Below are 19503 nucleotides of genomic sequence, written 5' to 3'. Positions count from 1 at the left end.
ATGTATGAAGATAATTTTTAACTTTCAGGCTGAGTTCTGTGTCTCTTATAGCTAATTCTAAAATGAGCATGTGCTTCCCCCCACCTTCAATCAACTCCACCCCCAATGGAACCAGTTTGGCATCTGTGGGAGTCGTCATTTTAATGAGTGTCCTGTCAATCCCCGACTATCCTTGGCACGAGAAGGGGCATAATAACATACTGAAATGCTTCTTTTAAAATATAAACTGTAAACAAATCCAATTGAGAAATTCCTATCAGGTAAATTTTTCTTCCTTATAAAATGTCCATCCATGTTCCTCTCCTCCTAACTCTAAGGTCATGAAAAGAAGGTGTTACCAAGGAATGTAGAATGAATGTCTGTGTTTGTAGATTTTGAGACCTGCTTATTAGACCACAAGTAGAGCAGACAGCGGCATGCTATTAGCACAGTGAAATACAGTGTCAAGGCATGTAGGGTGAGCATTGCTGGGAACCCAGCCCGCTGTATGGTGGTGCCACATGGCCTTATTGGGTGTTTGCAGAGTACATGTCTGTAAGGGAGAGCCACACAGCATTCTTGTTAAATAGTTGCTTTGTCCAAAGTCAAAGACATTTTTTGTATGCCTATGCCATGCAGGCAGGAATGCTGGTAATGAGCTGATCCGTTCATCCCCACCTATAACTACAGGTTGTCACATCATCTTTAAAACAAGGGACAGTTGTATACTAATGAGTACCATGTAGCTGTCCATCTACTTAGTCTAACTAATATTTAAGATATCTGCCACGTAGGACCTGTTACTATTTACAAAACCTAAAATTTTCAAGTGCCTTGTTTCCTTTACTTTGGTAGTATATGAAGATCAATGCCTTTGATGCTGTTTCATTTTCTATAAAGACAAGAATGAGATTTTATTAAGTGAACTGTGATCAAGTCTTCAAAGACAAGTTGCAGTTTTCAAAAAACATTCTTGGAAATAAAGTTTGTCCCTAAAGGAAAATACGATTAATTCTGTGGATACTACCAAATTTATATCTGATTTTAACAAATATTTTAGAAACAGGAAACAAGTAATTTGACAAAAACTTGTGAAATTGCTATCTAAAGTATTTGGCTATCCTTCAAGCTCCTACACATGTTTACATTTTAGGTCTTTATTGATGCATGTATCGCAAGATAAGTAGCTAGTTTAGGATGAAAGATCTTACTGGAAGATTTTTATTTTTTTTATTTTATTTTTTAAATTTTTTATTTATTTATGATAGTCACAGAGAGAGAGAGAGAGAGAGAGAGGCAGAGACACAGGCAGAGGGAGAAGCAGGCTCCATGCACCGGGAGCCCGACGTGGGATTCGATCCCGGGTCTCCAGGATCGCGCCCTGGGCCAAAGGCAGGCGCCAAACCGCTGCGCCACCCAGGGATCCCAAGATTTTTAAATCAGTAGAGAGTTTGATTAAATTTCAACTGTCAATAATAGTATATATACATTCTAATTGATTAAAGTGTCACACAAATCTAGGAAATTTTCTTATTTTGATTTTTTTTTTTTTTTTAGCAACTGAGATGATAAATCACGGAAAAGAAGTTTGTATTGCAAGGTTATATTGTTAAAGAGGTCCTTTTTTATTATTATTATTACAATCTATTACTCTCTAGATCTGGCAGTGGGATATTAGGTCATTTCATCCCTTCTAAGCTAGCGCTAGATTGTTCCTTTCAATGTATTTTCCAGGGCTTGGGCCAGTCTATTAATCCTTCGTACTAGAGATTCCCAGGATCTTCATTGCTAGCAATAGATTTAGCTCCAGGAAAAATGGCTCTGCTGCCAAGGAGTTAAATGATTCAAGAGCTGTGCTTCCACCACTGTTGTGTACTTTCCTGACATTCGTCCCACATTTTCCTCTGCTTATTTTCTTGGATGTCGTTAGATAGCCACATCATATTGGAAGTCTTATACTGTGTAAAATTGTGTGTTAGTTTATAAATTTTTTGGTTTGCTAAAATCTCCCCTAGAAACTTAATGATATTTAATGCAAGTGCATGAGCTTATCAATGGGATCATAGATAAGTCTTAAACCCAAGATTGAGTTTTAACAAATGGTTTTCTTTGACGTTCCTAGCATCGGTCCCCATTGGTCATTAGTGACTGTATAGTGCTAAATCCAGTGGGCATTTTCTTTAAAGATTTATTATTTATTTATTTATTTATTTATTTATTTATTTATGAGAGAGAGAGAGAGAGAGAGAGAGAGAGGCAGAGACACAGGCAGAGGGAGAAGCAGGCTCCATGCCAGGAACCCAACGTGGGACTCGATCCCGGGACTCCAGGATCGCGCCCTGGGCCAAAGGCTAAACCGCTGAGCCACCCAGGGATCCCGCATTTTCTATCTTACTGGCCTTCTCGATTATGTTTGACACTGGTTAACTATTCTTGGCTGAGACAGTCTCTTCTTGGTTTCCTCTTTTTCTTTTCATTGTGTTTCTGTTTATTGTTGTTTTTGTCACTCTTCAAAATTCTGTAAAGGTTCATTTTCCTCAATCTAGATTTTTATTTTTTATTTAAAGATTTTATTTACTTATTTGACAGAGAGAGAGAGAGAGGCAGGCAGAGAGAGAAGCAGGCTCCATGCAGGGAGCCTGACGTGGGACTCGATCCTGGGTCTCTGGGATCACGCCCCGGGCCAAAGGCAGGTGCTAAACCGCTGAGCCACCTGGGCTGCCCCTCAATCTAGATTTAAAGTGATTGTGTGACACCATCCATTAAATGTTGGCATTTCTCAAGGTCACTCCTGGACTCCTTGTCTTCTCTCTGCTCCTTACCTCGGTCATCTCAGCCACTCCTGCCTATACACAGATGGCTCCCAAACATGCATGTCCAGGCTAGACCTGTCCTTGGGCCACTGAGACCTTTTTGTTCACATACCTGATCACATCTTTCAAGTTTCTCAGAGTTACTGCAAACTTCAATGCGTTTATTTATTTATTTTTATTTATTTATGATAGTCACACAGAGAGAGAGAGAGAGGCAGAGACACAGGCAGAGGGAGAAGCAGGCTCCATGCACCGGGAGCCTGACGTGGGATTCGATCCCAGGTCTCCAGGATCGCGCCCTGGGCCAAAGGCAGGCGCCAAACCACTGTGCTACCCAGGGATTCCCCCTTCAATGTGTTTAGAATGCAAATCTCACCCTGGGACGCCTGGGTAGCTCAGTGGTTGAGTGTCTCCCTTTGTCTCAGGTTGTGACTCTGGGGTCCTGGGATTGAGTCCCACATCAGGCTCCCTACAGGGAGCCTGCTTCCCTCTGCCTGTGTCTCTGCCTCTCTCTGTGTGTCTCTCATGAATAATTTTTTTTTTTTTAAATCTTAAAAGAAAGAAAAAGAAGTCTCGCCCTTTTCTTGCCCTTCCTGATCCTCTCTGCTGTTCCCTGTCTCAGTGAATGACATCACCTTTTATGTAAGCCAGAAGCCTACAAGCCAGTTCTTTCCCAGGTCTTGTGAATAACTTTGTCATATCTGCCCACTTTTCTCCTTCACCTCATTGCCTTAGTTCCCTCCTCTACTCCAGTAACTTTCGTGAGGTCTGTTCCACTTCTTAGCTCATCAGTCTGCAGCCAGACAGATCCTTCCAAAATGCAGTTCTTTTAAAGATTTTATTTATTTATTTATGAGAGACACACAGAGGCAGAGACACAGGCAGAAGGAGAAGCAGGCTCCATGCAGGGAGGCCGATTAGGGGCTCGATCCCAGGACCCTGGGATCATGACCTGAACCAAAGGCAGATGCTCAACCACTGAACCCCCCCCCCCCCCCCCCCCCCCCCCGTGCCTCCCTATTTGTAGTTCTATGGAAAAAGAAGGCGCCCCTCAAAATGCAAATCTTATCCTGAAACTGCTCAATACCCTTCTGGTGCTTTCTCATTGTCCTTAGGATAAACACCAATTTTGCTGTAATCAGGCCCCTTTTACTGCCCCCTCCTCCACATCTACACAGATCTTTAGTCTGTGTCATTCCTTCTGCTTGTATTCTCTTCCTGCTTATCTTTATTCATCCTGTAAATCTTGGCTGAATCATTACTTTCATAGGGAAAACTTTCCTGACCTATCTGATCAGTTGAAGTTTCCCTATTTTTAGCACCTATTACCTATTTCCATCAGCACCTATTACCTATTTCCATTAGCTTGATTAGTTTGTCCACATAAAAAAATGAAGAGTTCCTTAATCTGATATCAAATCAATATTCATATTGTGCCTGATTTAAAAGTACCTGTTTATTTTGGTCATTTCAAATCCAGGTCCAGACAAGGTCTTCACACCACATTAAATAGTCATGTCACTTAGGATTATTTCAACCTAGAGCAGGATCAGGATTTTTAAAATAAAGTTTTATTAGAACACAGCAATGACTGTTTATTTGCATCTTGTCTATACCTGCTTTTTTGCACTAATTACAGAGTTTAGTAGTTGTAAGAAAGACAGCATGGCCCACAAACCTAAAATGTTCACATCTGGCTCTTTAGAAAAGGCTACTAATCCCTGATCTAGAGGTGTATCTCCACTGTCCTTTTTCTTCTTCTTTTTTTTTTTTAACTCGAAACTTTGATTAGTTGATCAACAGCTGTTTTACAGAATATCACACATATCCCAGTTTATCTCTTTGCTTTTTCTTGTGTCCTTTAATTTGTTTTGGCTAACATTGATTTCTTCTGCAAACTGAAAGTTAACTCTGAGGAATAGATCATTGAGATTCAACTTCTTTGGCAAAAGTTCTTCATAAGCGTTCCTGTATATTTCATATTGCAGAGTATTAGGAAACACATAATGTCTAATTATCCCAGAGATACTAAGATTAATCAGTAGGTTTAGTTGGTGATAGCCTAATCCTTTCCTTCTAAATTATATCATTGTTTTTTCATGTGTTGGTTTCATCCATTGATGATCTTTTACTGAATTAGTTGTTTCATTACAGGCTGCCAGAAGGAAAATTTATTTTTTTAAGATTTGATTTGTAAGTAATCTCTACACCCAGCATGAGGCTTGAACTCACGACCCTGAGATTGGGAGCATCATGCTCTTCTGACTGAGCCAGCCAGGCACCCCAGGAAATTTTTAAATATAATATCACATGCATATTTTTAGGTAGAATTCTTTCTTTCCAAGTAGGTTTGCTTGCAAAGACGGGATTTTTTTTTTTTAATTAAGGTTTTGTTTTTTTTTGTTTTGTTTTGTTTTGTTTTTTTAATTTATTTATGATAGTCACAGAGAGAGAGAGAGAGAGAGGCGCAGAGACACAGGCAGAGGGAGAAGCAGGCTCCATGCACCGGGAGCCCGATGTGGGATTCGATCCCGGGTCTCCAGGATCGCACCCTGGGCCAAAGGCAGGCGCCAAACCGCTGCGCCACCCAGGGATCCCCAAAGACGGGATTAATGGTTATTTCTTTTCCTTTAATATTTAATTTTCAGAAAGAGAAATTGATCTTGTTACCTTCAGTAGTAAACAAAACATTTTGTTTTTTGGTTTTTCAATTTTATTATGAACTCATTTTTTATATATGTACTATGTGTTTCAATCACTTGTAGATTGATCTTTTTGGTTTCTGAGCGTGCCATCTTTGGGCGATAGGAGACTCTTACGTTGTCTTTTGATAGGACGCTCTTCTTTGATAATTACTCTATTTCCCTGTTCCAAGGCCAATAGAATGTCTCAGGCTCATTTTGCACGCTTCCTGTCTCAGACCTAGAAACCATCATTCTTTCAAGGAGATCTGGCTTGTAGTGGGAATGATATTTAGAGACCACAATCTGGTGGTGGGTAATAGGGGTGCTATATGTACAAATAATTGTCTCAAAATAATAGTAATATTACTACTAAGTCTTAGTGAATGAAGTTTAGGATTTTTTAAAAATTAAAAAAAAAATGTTTAAGATTTTATTTATTCATGAGTGACACAGAGAGAAAGACAGAGACACAGGCAGAGGGAGAAGCAGGCTCCCGGTAGGGACTTGATCCCAGGATTCTGGGGTCATGCCCAGAGCTGAAGTTAGACACTCAACCACCAAGCCACCCAGGTGCCCCTAGGATTTTTTTTTATTCCTCTCTCCTTAGAATATATGCCACTAAACATATATAATCAATTCTATATTTTAAAATAATTTATTATAATTTTTAAATCTTTATGTAGTTTTATCACTCAATGTACAGTTAAATCAATTGTTTCAGTTTTCAATTTGAGGAAATTTTTTCCTTTTAAGTTTTTTTTTTTTTTTTAAGATTTTATTTGAGAAAGAGAGAGTGAGCTGTGGGGAGGAGGAACAAAGGGAGAAGGAGAAGCAGAGTCACCACTGAGCAGGGTGCCCATCGTGGGACTGATCCCAGGATCCTGAGATCATGACCTGAACCAAGGGCAGAGGCTTAATTGACTGAGCCTCCCAGGGACCCCCCCTTTTGATTTAACGTTTGAACATATATAATTTAAAGCTGTACTAATGGAATGTAAATTACTCATCACTGCCCAAAATACATCTAGAATAATATGTTCACTTATGTTGCCATATTTTAAGAATAATCAGTGGTAAACCAAGGGTGGGATGATACCAGTTTTTCTGCTAATGCATTGTCTTGTCTGTAAAGAATTTTTAAACTATAATAAACCAAGTTGGTCTGCTTCTTTATCATCACCATGTACCAGCAGTTCCAAATACTGTCAGTGAGACATTGCTTATTACATTGCTGAAAAGTTAATCAATGTGAATATCCAAAGGAGAGTAATAAGAGCGATGAAGAACCTAGAAATCATAGCCCATGGAAGAAAAGATGTGTAATGTCAATCAGAAAAGAGAAAATTAAGAGGTTTACTGTTTCTTCATGTATTTAAAGGCTGTCATGTAGACAGCCTTGTTTCTAATTCCAAATGTCATACGTGGGTAGAAATTTAACTTAACATGCCTGTGGGGATTTCAAGTCTGTGGAGGATCATGGCACACTATTTAATATTTTGTTTTCTTGTCCAGAAATAGACTGTTGTCTCTTCATTTAATCAAGGCTTCTTTTATCCCCAGTGGTAAGTTTTTGTAATTTTCTTCATGTAGGTTCTAAAGATGTATTATTAATTTAATTTAATTTCTTGGTATTTTATGTCTACTAACGAATTTATCAACAATTTTTTTCTAAAAAATATTTTTAAATAGACATTGGAAAAGGATACATGTAATAATCTAGATAGTGCATAAAGTTTAATCTCCTGGTGATCTCAATTTTTTTTGAAAGTTTGTTAAGCATATAAATAATTAAGAAAATAAATTAATAAAAAGTTGCTATGAAAATATAATCTTATTGTCATAGGTACTGTAAAATACATTATTAGAAAGCCTGACTCAGAGATCTTTTTTTTTTTTTTTTTAAAGATCAGAGATCTTTTTAAAGCATCACACTTTCGCTTGTGGTTTTGGGGATCTTTTTCAGATTTAAGTGTTGTTCTAGGAGAGAACATTTTCATACTTTGGTGAAGCATAACCATGTCAAATAACATTTCAGTACTATACATTGCATAATCTTGGACATTTTAATATAAGAAGGCACTGCAGAGATTTCATTTTTTATGAAAATGCAACTCTTAAGTAACAGTGACTATTTTTTATGGGATAGCTCCAGACCACATTTGCTTACTTCCCACGCTCTAGTTTTTCTGATGTCCTAAGCTTTAAGTATAGAGGTCAGAATGACATTTTAGTGCTCTAGATTTGAATGTCATAATCTTAAAATGGATATTATTCAATATATCAAAAAGACTAGTTCTGTTTTCTTTCTTATATTAAAAAGTAAATGACTTTTTATGTTTTAATACTGTATTCATTTTTAAAACTCTTTTATCTTTGGGGCACGTGGGTGCCTTAGTCAGCTAAGCATGCCTTCAGCTCAGGTCATGATTCCAGAATCCCAGAATCTCCCTACCCAGTGGAGAGCCTGCTTCTCCCTTTCCTTCTGCTCTTGCCCCAGGTCGTGCTTTCTCACTCACTCTCTCAAATAAATAAAATCTTAAAAAAAAAAAAAAAAAAAAGCCACCTTTTATCTTGAAATTGCAGATTTCAGAAAAACTAGTTTCCTCATTCACCTTTGATTTAGTTAGAGTCCTGAAATGGTAAAATTTTATCCCATTTGTATTGTCTCTCTTTTTTTTTAAACATTTGAGAATTTATAGACATGATATACCTTTACTTTTATCACCAAATACTTCAGTGTCTATTTCTTAAAAACATTTATCAAAACCAGGAAATTAATATTGTCTAATCTATAGACACTCAAATTTTGTTATTTACGTCACTAATTTCCTTTCTAGAGAAAAAAAAAGATGCCTTATAACCCTCCCTCATCTGGGATCTAATCCCAGAATCACATTATATTTAGTTGCCCTCTTTTATTTCTTTAAGTGTGGAACAGCTCCCCTTGCCTTTCTTTGTCTTTCAAAATTTGAAGAATATGGAAACTTTTTTTTTTTTTTGGAAAATGCTCTTCAATTTAGATTCTTATGATTCCTCAGGATTAGATTTAAGCTCTTTTGTGATCCTATCAGGAGATACATGATGTCTCTTTACTGATAATATTAACTGTGATTGCTTGCTTAAAAATGTGAATCACCATCACCTTAACACAGTCCTTTCCAGGACTCAATAAAAATATCTAGTTATAAACCCACTTAAGAAAATTTCTTTAACTCTATTTTAGACATTATGAGGTTCTTGAGACTTTTGTTTGGGAGAAATGGGAGGTACAGACTTGCGGAGCTTCTAGAGAAGGCGGGTCCTGAGCTTGGATGTTGGTTTATCGAGTTACGAACCTCAGGCCCTGAGTATGACTCAATTGTTGGTGGATTCCACTGAGTGGAATTCTTCCGTGACTGATAGGATGGTCAGTGTGCCACTTACTGTCTTTATTCTGCAGTTTTATTATTTGTTAAATAAGGATTGTGATGCTTTTTAATTATCACAGTGGTTATATGGGGACAGAAAAATAAAGAGGTCAGAAATGTGAGAGTGTTTCTTTTTTCTGATTCCTCCTTCATATATTGATGAAAAACAGATCAAAAAGCTGTTGCCTGGTGTTTCTGTATGGCCTGGTGGCTGACACACAGATCTCTAGTGCATTTTTCTAGATCTGCCCTTGACCTATTTCTATTCAGTACTTCTATTAATAACTTTTTAGAAGAAATCATGAATGGTATTCCCAGTTTTATAGATGACAAAGTCAGAATCTATATTCAAAATGAGCTTCACATTTTAAAATGAAGTCAAGCTCTGCAAGATGACATTTCCTTACTTCAATTCCAAAAGATGAGTTGCAAAATAAAGGATTGATAAGATTGTTCTGTAATGCATTGCACTTGGTCACCAGTTTAACATGAGCAATTGATAAAAACTTAATGTGATCCTGTGTTTATCAAAAAGGATTATACTATTCAATTCATGGAAGATAATAGTAATATTACCACTGTGTTTTAAGAGTATTTAAAAATGAGAGTGTATCTAGAAAAAGATAACCAGGATGTTGATCTTTTTGTCAGAGCAAGATTTTAATCAGATACCATATAACTAAGAATGATTAGAAGAGATTCTTTTGTTGGGTATAGCTATGAAATGCTGAAATAAATGCAACATCCTATTTTTCAATCCATTTTCATATCTGTGCCTTTCTTTTGAATCATTTATGTTTTTAAGATAATTTCATAATAAAAATCTTGTTCAGCAACCAATAAACACTATTTATCCATTGGATGCTCATAGTTAATAATGACAGCTTCATGTAATTAAAAGCCAGTTTTCTGTGCCTTGATTTATATTTAAGGAATACAGATTAATTGAGCGGAAGTTAAAGTAACAGTGTCAAAGTCTAGGGTTAGTTTTGAGTTCATTTTTTTCAATTATTAAAATTGCTATGAAAATATTAAGATAGGCTTCATGATAGAATTGTGATTAAAAAGCTAGCTGTATTTTTTTGTTTGTTCATTTCTTGGGTTTTTGTTGTTGGTTTTTTTTTGTTTTGTTTTGTTTTGTAAGTTAAAAGTGGTGGAACCAAAGAGTTTTTCTCATAATGAGGTTATATCTCTCATATGTCTGCTAATCACCAGGGCTATTTCCATTCAGTCTCTATTAAATAATATAATAATATTTCAAGATTATTAAGAGGAAGGAACTTTTCTAAATTGAACAGGAGCTCCTTTTCTAAGAATGTGTTAACTGTATCAGTCACACAATTTGAAAGTTTAAGATTTATATTTGCTTAGCATATATGGAAGTCATCTTAAAGGTATATCGTCACATGACCTTCCTGAAACACCTTGTGACAGCATTCTTAGATTTTCTCCTGACTTCTCTAGCTACGAGTGAGTATTCTCTACCAGCACCCCTCCCTGTGACTTGTGAATCCTGGAATTTCTTGGTCCAGGCCCTGTCTTTTCCCTCTGACATTAGGTAATCTCATATATGTTCTTGGAGCTTTGACCTCCATCTGTGTGTCTGTCTATATCCATCTCTGTCTCTGAGTTAGTCCACACCTCTCTTGGCATCAAGCTTGTATGGGTACCAGCATTTGCTGACATCTCACAGCTGCAGTATCTGAAACTGAGCATGTCCAAAACTAAACTCATGATCTTCTCCATAAAACCTAGCCCTCCTCTGGTTTCTCCTATCTCAGAAAGTGTACTTTCATACAATTCCTAATACTAGAAATCAGGGAAGGATTCTTGGTATCTTTCTCCACTGACACCAACTCCATTCCAGTCAATTAGCAAGTCCCATTGTTTTGTTTTGTTTTGTTTTTAAGTATTTTATTTATTTATTTGAGATACACAGAAAGAGAGAACACGAGTGGGGGGAGAGGGGCAGAGGGAGAGGAAGCAGGAGAAGCAGACTTCCTCTGAGCCAGAAAGCCAGACATGGGGATTGATCCCAGGACCCTAGGATCATGACCTGAGCTGAAGGCAGACACTTAACCGACTGAGCCACTCAGGTGCCCCAGTCCCATTGGTTTTACCTCTAAAATAGTTTTGTATCAGCTGTCTCCTGCTCTAAGCCATCATCAGCAATACTTGCATGATCTATTGCAGTGGCTGCTTACTGGTCTTTGCTTTTCCACCCTTGGTGCTTCTGGTTGTATCTTTCAACTTTTGCCCCTCTCTAATTTTATCTTCATATTGCAGAAATGCATCTTTAAAAAAGTAAACCATATCTAGTTGCTCCACACTCAGACCCATCTTAGTTTTTCATAATGGGATAAAGCTTATAACTTGCAAGGCACTGCATGAGCCTACGTGACCTTTTACCATTTTTCCAATATACAGCAGCCATACTGAACTTCTTTTGGATCCTGGAACTTGTGTAAATCTCTGCTTTAGCATATTCCCTCCAAAATAATTGCTCCTTTCAATTTTAAAAAATTATTCAGTCATTAATTTATGTCTGATATGTGAAAATGGTGGAAAGCTCATACTATACAAAAGGCACAGTGAAAAAGTGATTGTGTTGTGTCTTCTATTTCTATTTTCCATTTTTATGTGGTCAAATTTGTGACTCGTTTTTTGTAAAGATTTTATTTATTCATGAGAGACACAGGTTGGGGGGCAAAGACACAGGCAGAGAGAGAAGCAGGCTCCCTGCGAGGAGCCCAATGCAGGACTCGATCCTGGGACCCTAGGATCACGCCCTGAGCTGAAGGCATGCGCCAAACCTCTGAACCACCCAGGCAACCATTTTTTAATGGCTCTCAGGTATATGGTTTATTTTTTAACTTTTGTAGTTTTATTTTTACCTTCCAATCTTTGATCAACCTGGCATTTCTTTTGATTTAAGAGGTGAACAGTCAGCTGTGTTTTTTCCTAGTTATCTGCTAAGTTATCCCAATATCATTTATTGATTAATTCATCTGATCTTCTGTTTTATTTTATTTTATTTTTTTGATCTTCTGTTTTAAATGCCACCTTTATCTTTCTCTTCTTTCACTCTCTTCTTGTGTTCTTGTACTTGTGTGCCATACTGTTTCTGGTAATGTCACTCTACAGTATTTTTTAATATTTTTTAATGGTGGTAGAGCTAGTCGCATCTTATAACTATAGTTTTTCAGAGTTTTCTGGCTTTTCTTAAATGTTTAACTTTCTATATGGACTTCAGAATTAACATGTCTAGTTTCTTTTTTTTTTAACATCCTTTGATATTTTTGAGAATATGAATTTTTAGACTAGCACCTAAATATTTAGTGACTTTATAATCCTCGAGTTTCCCATATGAAATTATTTGTTTTTCTATTTTATCAATTCTTTTAAATCTTTTGTTACTATTTTAAAGATTTTTTTCATGGATATTTGTATGTTACTCTTAGATATTTCATCACATTTTGCTGTCATTGGAATAGAATCATTTTCTATATTTTTAAAAACTGATTGTTTTTTCAGGGCACACGGGTGGCTCAGTTGGTTAAGTGTCCAACTCTTGGTTTCAGATCAGGTCACGATCTCAAGGTCATGAGATCGAGCCTTGAGTCAGGCTACATGCTGGGCATGGAGCCTGCTTAGGATTCTCTTGCCCTCCCTCTCCCTCAGACTTTGTACTGTCTTTCTCTTAAATTAAAAAAAAAAAAATTGTTTTTCAAAACAAACAAAAAGCAGAAACCAAAAGAGAACAAACTGATGGTTGCCAGAGGCGGGGGGAAGTGAGGGAGTGAAAATACAGGCTTTCAGTTATATAATGAATAAGTCACGGGGATGAAAGATATAACATAGGAAATATAGTCAGTGGTCTTGTAATAGTGTTGTATGGTGACATGCTACTACACTGTGAGCACAGCATAAGGCATACACTTGTGTTATACACCTGAAACTAGTGTAACATTGTGTATCACTGCACTTCAATTAAAAAGAAACCTGATTGTTTTTTTTGAACAGAGAAAGGCTGTTAATTTATAACCCACTCTCCTTACAATATTCATATATTGTTTGTAATAGATTTTTAGTTTATTCACAACTCCTCTCCCTCAGTCCATACTCTATGTAGCTAACTTCCATTCCTTCTTAAGATGTCAGCTTAAAATTCACTTTGCAGGAGCCCTTTCTGAACTTCCAAATCTCAGAGCAAGAGCTCCATTTTACTCCTCTTAGGGCACCCTATACCTGTCCTTGCATAGTGCACTCATTACAGTTAGAAATTATACTGTTTCAGGGGGATCTTGTTATTGCCTAATAAGTGCCTTTCCTTCTATCCTGTAAGCTCCTCAGGAGAGAGTTATGTGCATTTTCTTCCTCACTCTGTCTTCAGAGTCCTGAACAGTTCCACTGTGCCACCTATAGTAGATACTGCTTGGTGATGAGTAGATGGGCTGCTTGATAGGTCGAATAGGTGATTGGATTGCCCAAGTTTTGGAAATTTGCCTGTTTCTGATCTTTTAATCTATTAGTTTTATTAGTTTATTCCCAAAATAAAACTTGGGACTTGGTATATTTTTGGCATGGATATCTAGGTAAGGTTCTCAAAGACTAGTAGTTTATGCATATCTGTTGATGGTGATGTGCTTACGGTTTTATTGATTCACCTTGTCAGATTGATTTGGCATTTCCCTCTTTCAAACTTGTTATTTTCAAGTGGTCTGAAAAGTGGCACAATGGAAATTACTCTGACGATAATAATTTAAGTATCACTTCAAAAATTTGGAATAATTTAACGTTTTTCTCTGTTGCAATTTGTGGGATTGAGGTTTGGAGAGATCAAATCCCCACTGTCCCAAAACTTCCAGTGGCTGCGCTGGATCCAGATTTTGAAGTTTTCTAACTCCTAATTCTGTGTTCCTCTACCGTGGTATATTCCATACTGCTGTACTATTATTGTCTTTCTTCCAGGAATGTATTTGTAGTATTATAGAGAGAAAAATCTCTCACACTGCTTTGCTCTGCCAAGGCAGATTTCACATGGTTAACTAATGACACCATCATATTTTGAAACTTTTCCCCTGTCAATATATCTTCCCCGCTTTGAAATAGCCTTTTTAAGAGCAGTTCTAAGTTCATAGCAAAATGGAGCAGAAAGTACAGAGATTTGCCATATGTACCCTGTCTCCCCACACGCAGCATCCCCTGCTATGGTTCTACACAAGAAGTGAGAAATTTATTGTAGTTGATGAACCTACCTTGACATATCGTTATCACTCAGAGACCATAGTTTATATTGGGGTGCACTCTTGGTGGGTTTGACGAATGTATAATGACCTGTATACACCATTATGGTATCATAAGGAATATTGCACTGCCCTAAAAGTCCTCTGTGCCCTGCCTATTCGTTCCTCTCTCCCCATTAACCTCTGGCAGTCACTGATATTTTTTTGACCTTCTGCGGGGTTTTGCCTTTTTCTACAATGTCATGAAGTTGGAATCATACAGTATGTAGACTTTTTAGATTGTCTTCTTTCACTGAGTGATACGCATATAAGATTCCTCAGTGTCTTTTCATGGTTTGATAGTTCATTCCTTTTTAGTACTGAATATAATATTCCATCTTCTGGATATGACATCTTGACTGCTTCCAAGTTTTGGCAATTATGAAAACTGATATAAACATCCATGTGTAGGTGTTTATGTGGACAGAAATTTCCAGCTTATTTGAGTAAATACAACGGAGCATGATTGCTGGATCATATGGTAAGAATATGTTTAGTTTTATAAGAAAACTGAAACTGTCTTCCCAAATGGCCATGAGATTTGTACATTCCCACCAGCAGCACATGAGAGCTCCTGTCGCTCCACCTCCTCACCTGCTTTTGGTGTTGTCGTCAGTGTTCTGGGTTTGGGCCATTCTGATGGGTTTCTAGTGGTATTTCATTGTTTAAATTTGCATTTCCTTAACAATATGTGGTGGGGAGCATCTTCCCATGTGCTTATTTGCCATCAGTATATCTTCTTTGGTGAGGTATTTGTTTAGATCTTTTGCTCATTTTTAATTAGGTTGTTTTCCTTTTTATCTTTTTAATAATCTCTTTTAACAGTTGTTTTTTCTTGGGCACCATCTAGTGAAAATACACAGAGCTTTGAGGACAATTGAGAATGGTTTATGTTTTCAAAGGAAAACTCTCTTTCTGTTTTTCTCCTTTTACCTTTGTCTTTCAGTTATACCTGCCGCCACTTGCGGAGATATGTTTATGTGTTGGACAAACTGTATTTCCCCCACTCCCACTGTTCTACGCTTCAGCACTGCTTCTCGACCCTCAGTGACAATGGAGAGGAACTCTTGTCTTTAACTTGCTCTCACATTCTCAGATCATATGCTTCCAGGTTATTAACCTCTGCTGTCCACTTACTGCATGCCGCATGCTGTCTGTGACTGAGAATCGCATGTTTGAATGGGACACGGGTCGATGAAATGATCATAGACCAAATTTGTATTTGAAATGATGCTAATAATTCTTTAAAATAATGGCTGGGATTTGTTTCCTTACAAATATCTCCTTAAGTACTTTATGTTTCATAGGAGAGAAAAGCTTTCAACCACATAGTTGTCATGTAACCTTGACAGAACTTTTCTATAGTTTGCTCCATTTGGAAATCTTTTGATTTTCTATATAATAGTTGGGAGTGCTCTGTCTGAATTGTGTATGAGCAGACCTGCCGTTGCTGTTAATTACAGATGAGTTCTGAGTTCTCTTTCTTGCTCTGCAAGCACACGCGAGAGCTGGCTGCGGCAGTTCACCTGTGTTTTCATAGAAGCACGTTCAGCTGAGGAGGTTTGATTTTATAAGAAGGTAGAATTTATCCATTGGGGTTTTGTGTTTCTACTTATTTTATTTACATACAGAGTCACTAGAAAATCAGCAAGTAGGAATGTGTCATGGATGAGTGTAGATCAAACCGAGCCATTGTGGGAGTAGTAAGAAAGAAACAAGGCGTCGATGTCAAGTCTCAGAGAAAATTCACACCTGCTGTTTAGTGTGTGTCATGCCCCAAAATAGAGGGATAGTTTGACATTACTGCTTTGTACTTGCAGTTGGCATTTTAAACACACATTTTCTGTAGGTCGGAGATGACATCTATGCCAGCACTATATTGTTAAGGTAGGTAGGATGTTTGAGGCCATGTGTTCACTCAGAATGACTTAGAAGAAGAGAAAAGCCCCCATGACCACCTTCTAGAAAATAGCAAACATTTTGAATTACAATAGATCTTTTCAGGTGAAGAAACATACAAGAGCTTTACAGTCTATCTAGTGAAAACACTTTAATTACGAGTAGAAGAAAGTGTGACATCTAAGTTGATGGCATTTATGGATTTGTAATGATGTTGAGCAGACTCTTATTGAGTCAGTAGAGATATTTCTAGAAAACCAAAAATCAGAGATAGAAAAGTAAGTGAAAATAAGAGACTAAAACTCTTAGGCATATAATAGGGAAGAATTTACTAAAATAAAGCTATTTCCTTTCAACGGACTTAGGTAAAGTGAGTATCGGGTAAGTGATACACTTAGGAATTGGGGACAGAACATGCCTGGTTGCAATGAACAGAGAGAGCTGCCAATCATGTCGGACAGGCAGCGTAACTGCTCTTGCCCTTACTTACTAGTGTGCCTCCCTGATGAAAGTTTCTCCAGAGAAACAGAACCAGTAGGATGTACACATGAGCATGTGTGTGTACATGGAAAATGGGAGATTGAGAATTATTTTAGGGAACTGGCTTTCGTGATTGTAGTGGCTGGCAAGTCTGAAATCCATTGGGGCAGGCTCAAAATGTGGGTCAGCGTTAATGCTGCAGTCTTAAATCTTAGATCCACAGTGCAGGTCGGGAGGCCAGAAACTCAGACAGGATTTTTGTGTAATAATTTTGAGAAAGAATTTCTTCTTTTACTTCAGAAAACCTCAGTCTCCACTCAGGGACTTCAGCTGATGTGATGAGATGCACCCACATACTAGAGAGTAATTTGCTGTTGTTAAAGTTGGCTGATTGTAAATATCAGTCACACCCGTGGCTACGTGATCACAGCAGCGTCTAGATGGATGTCCGAGCACACGACGGGTACCGTAGCCTGGCCAGGTGGGCACGTCAGGCTGCCGTCACACTGTACTTTGCACATGTCCCACCAGATCTTGAGCCTCGTGCGGCAGGCGCTCCGTCACAGCCCTCGTTGGGTGCCTGACAGCACCTCACGCCTGTGCGCCATTCACCTGTTAACACCAGTGGCAGCAACTAGGGCCATTTGCTGTTTGTGACAGAGGCCCAGCCCTACCAATGCAGTAACAGACAGGAGGGAGGGTATGGGGCGCCTGGGGAGGTGCAGGGCAGTGGAGGGGAGGGACCTGGAAGACCAGGTCGGAGGCAGGGCCAACGTAGAGACGAGGGGAAAGGCCGAAGCCCCGTGGCGGCTGGGATTCCCGAGCCCCCTCCGCCCAGTTCCTGGCAGGGCTGAGGCGCACGGTTTCCACGCTGCAGCGGCATTTCTTTCGTGTTTTCGGTTTCGTCTTGGAGCGGTGTCTGGCCGCCCTGGTCCCTTCCCCTCCAAGGGGCACATTTAGGGCACAGAGCCCTCCTCTGGCCTGCCGAGCCCTCAGGATGCAACTAGAAGGAAATGGCAGTCCAGGTGGATGGGCTGAGCGAATGTTGCAAGGCCGGGAAGACCTGATGGCATTTTCGAAATGCTGTCCCCTTGCGGGCCTGGCCCGTCTGCCCTCTGCCGCCTTCTCTCGCCTCATTCTGAGGCTGCGCGGTCAGATGTGATCCAGTCTCTGCAGTTGACAGAGTTTTCTTTCAGTGGAACGACGTTACACAGGAGGACAAACCTGCCCAACGCCCGAAGGGAGCAGTCTCAGGCTCCCATCAAATCCCGGATAGCTTTGGGTTCCATGGTGGTTAGGGTGTAACAGAGTCTCTGGAGGGAAATATCAGCTCATCTCTAAAGAACTTTACCTTAGTCTGACATCAACTACTGCTGTAGACAGAGATCTCAGTCATTATACCGTAGACTTCTTCCCAATATAAAGATTGTTTTGAGAGCATCACTGAAGATACTTCTAGGTGCTTCCCATCCCAGGAGGCAGTCCAGTTCTTGCTGTTTCCTTGTTGGATTGTTCTGTTGAGTCCACCTGCCAATAACTTTAAACCATTTTAAAATTTGTTTCCTAAAGATATGGTGTAATCTTGGATTATTTTTTTTTAATTTTTATTTATTTATGATAGTCACAGAGAGAGAGAGAGAGAGGCGCAGAGACACAGGCAGAGGGAGAAGCAGGCTCCATGCACCGGGAGCCCGATGTGGGATTCGATCCCGGGTCCCCAGGATCGCGCCCTGGGCCAAAGGCAGGCGCCAAACCGCTGCGCCACCCAGGGATCCCTAATCTTGGATTATTTTGCAGTCGTGTAAATTGCATCTATAAGATAAAAAATAGTAGAAAATAGTGAGTTTCTATAAAGAAATATCCACCAAAAGTTATTAGAATGCTAATACCTTGGAATGTATCCTAGGGAAGTAACCAAAGGAAAGAATTATATTTAGGAACAAAATAAGGGATTGGGTCAAGTAAACTATATCCTCTTAACTCAATGTAATATTATGTAGCCATTAAAAATATTATAAAGAAAACTAAAGAGAAATGTGGAAAACATTTGATATAACATTAGTAAGAAAAGAGTATAAAATTATGAACTGCTATAAACAACTATTTAACATATGCACATGGACAAGAAATAGATGATATATACAAATAGTTGTGGAACATTAGTGAAACATCCATGACATTTAAAAGAATTTTAAATTTTTTAAGCATTTAGAAATGATGCAAATTTAAATTAAAAGTTTCTCTTTTGTTTTATTCTCTGCCTTCCTTCCATTGCCCCAAGTTAAGTGTATATCTCTGGCCTCCCCTTCCCCCAAATAATGTAATGTCATTTTGTTAATTGGCAAAGAACTATAGTGGTTTATGAGAATAGATAGTCCTTGATCTGTGATCACAGAAAGTTTCTCCCATAGCATATTCCAGAATTTTTATAGTTTTTTGGGAGAGGGGTGCTTTTCTTAACTGAATTGGTTTATTGTTCTAAGTAAGCACAACATTAAATCATGTCAAAACTGTAGCACTTTCAAATTTAGGAGTTTTTTCACCCATTTGGTATGTCTTTTATACTGTGGTTTAGAAAAAGGACATCTGGTGACATTTGATTGCTTTGAAAAAGGATTACATGTTAAGAGTAAATCTAGGACAATGTTCTAATGAGTTTCCTCAAAAGAGTTTTTGTTTTATTTTTTTAAATTACTAGAATAGTCTTGTCATAGTGAATACCACTCACTAAATCTGTCATGAATAAATATTTGAAGCCATAGTAATAATTTTCCATGCACATGATACTGTCTTAATAATTCTGTTGTGGCTATGTGTTTTATTGATTTCTGTGCCCCTTGTGTGGCATGAAATGAAATGCATTATTCCATTTAAACCATTATGGTTTCCTTTCGAATTACATATTCACTACTTGATCCTGTCATCGAGCGTATTCTGTTTTCTGTAATGTGGTGTT

The 19503-nt window shown here is 38.3% G+C and overlaps 1 protein-coding gene and 1 long non-coding RNA gene across 5 annotated transcripts in view; one reads left to right on the top strand and one right to left on the bottom strand.

Moving 5' to 3' along the window:
* The window catches only part of LOC144315380 (uncharacterized), a 38233-nt gene extending 24033 nt beyond the window's left edge, over positions 1 to 14200 (bottom strand). The window contains exons 1-2 of the long non-coding RNA XR_013381070.1: positions 14142 to 14200; positions 4245 to 4330 (exon numbers count right to left, since the gene is read on the bottom strand). This is a non-coding gene — a long non-coding RNA (uncharacterized LOC144315380). The remainder of the gene's footprint in view (positions 1 to 4244; positions 4331 to 14141) is intronic.
* The window catches only part of DYM (dymeclin), a 341383-nt gene that overhangs the window by 190351 nt on the left and 131529 nt on the right, over positions 1 to 19503 (top strand). For 3 of the 4 annotated variants that reach the window (XM_077899788.1, XM_077899791.1, XM_077899789.1), the window contains one exon: positions 15115 to 15279. The exons of the other annotated variant lie outside the window; for it this stretch is intronic. In XM_077899788.1, the coding sequence (XP_077755914.1) occupies positions 15115 to 15279 (165 nt within the window). The remainder of the gene's footprint in view (positions 1 to 15114; positions 15280 to 19503) is intronic. 4 annotated transcript variants of the gene reach the window in all.

The sequence above is a fragment of the Canis aureus genome, chromosome 6 (assembly GCF_053574225.1).
Source record: "Canis aureus isolate CA01 chromosome 6, VMU_Caureus_v.1.0, whole genome shotgun sequence".
NCBI classification, from domain to species: domain Eukaryota; kingdom Metazoa; phylum Chordata; class Mammalia; order Carnivora; family Canidae; genus Canis; species Canis aureus.
Note: the sequence above shows the minus strand (reverse complement) of the source record. Positions and strands in the feature narration are given on the sequence as shown.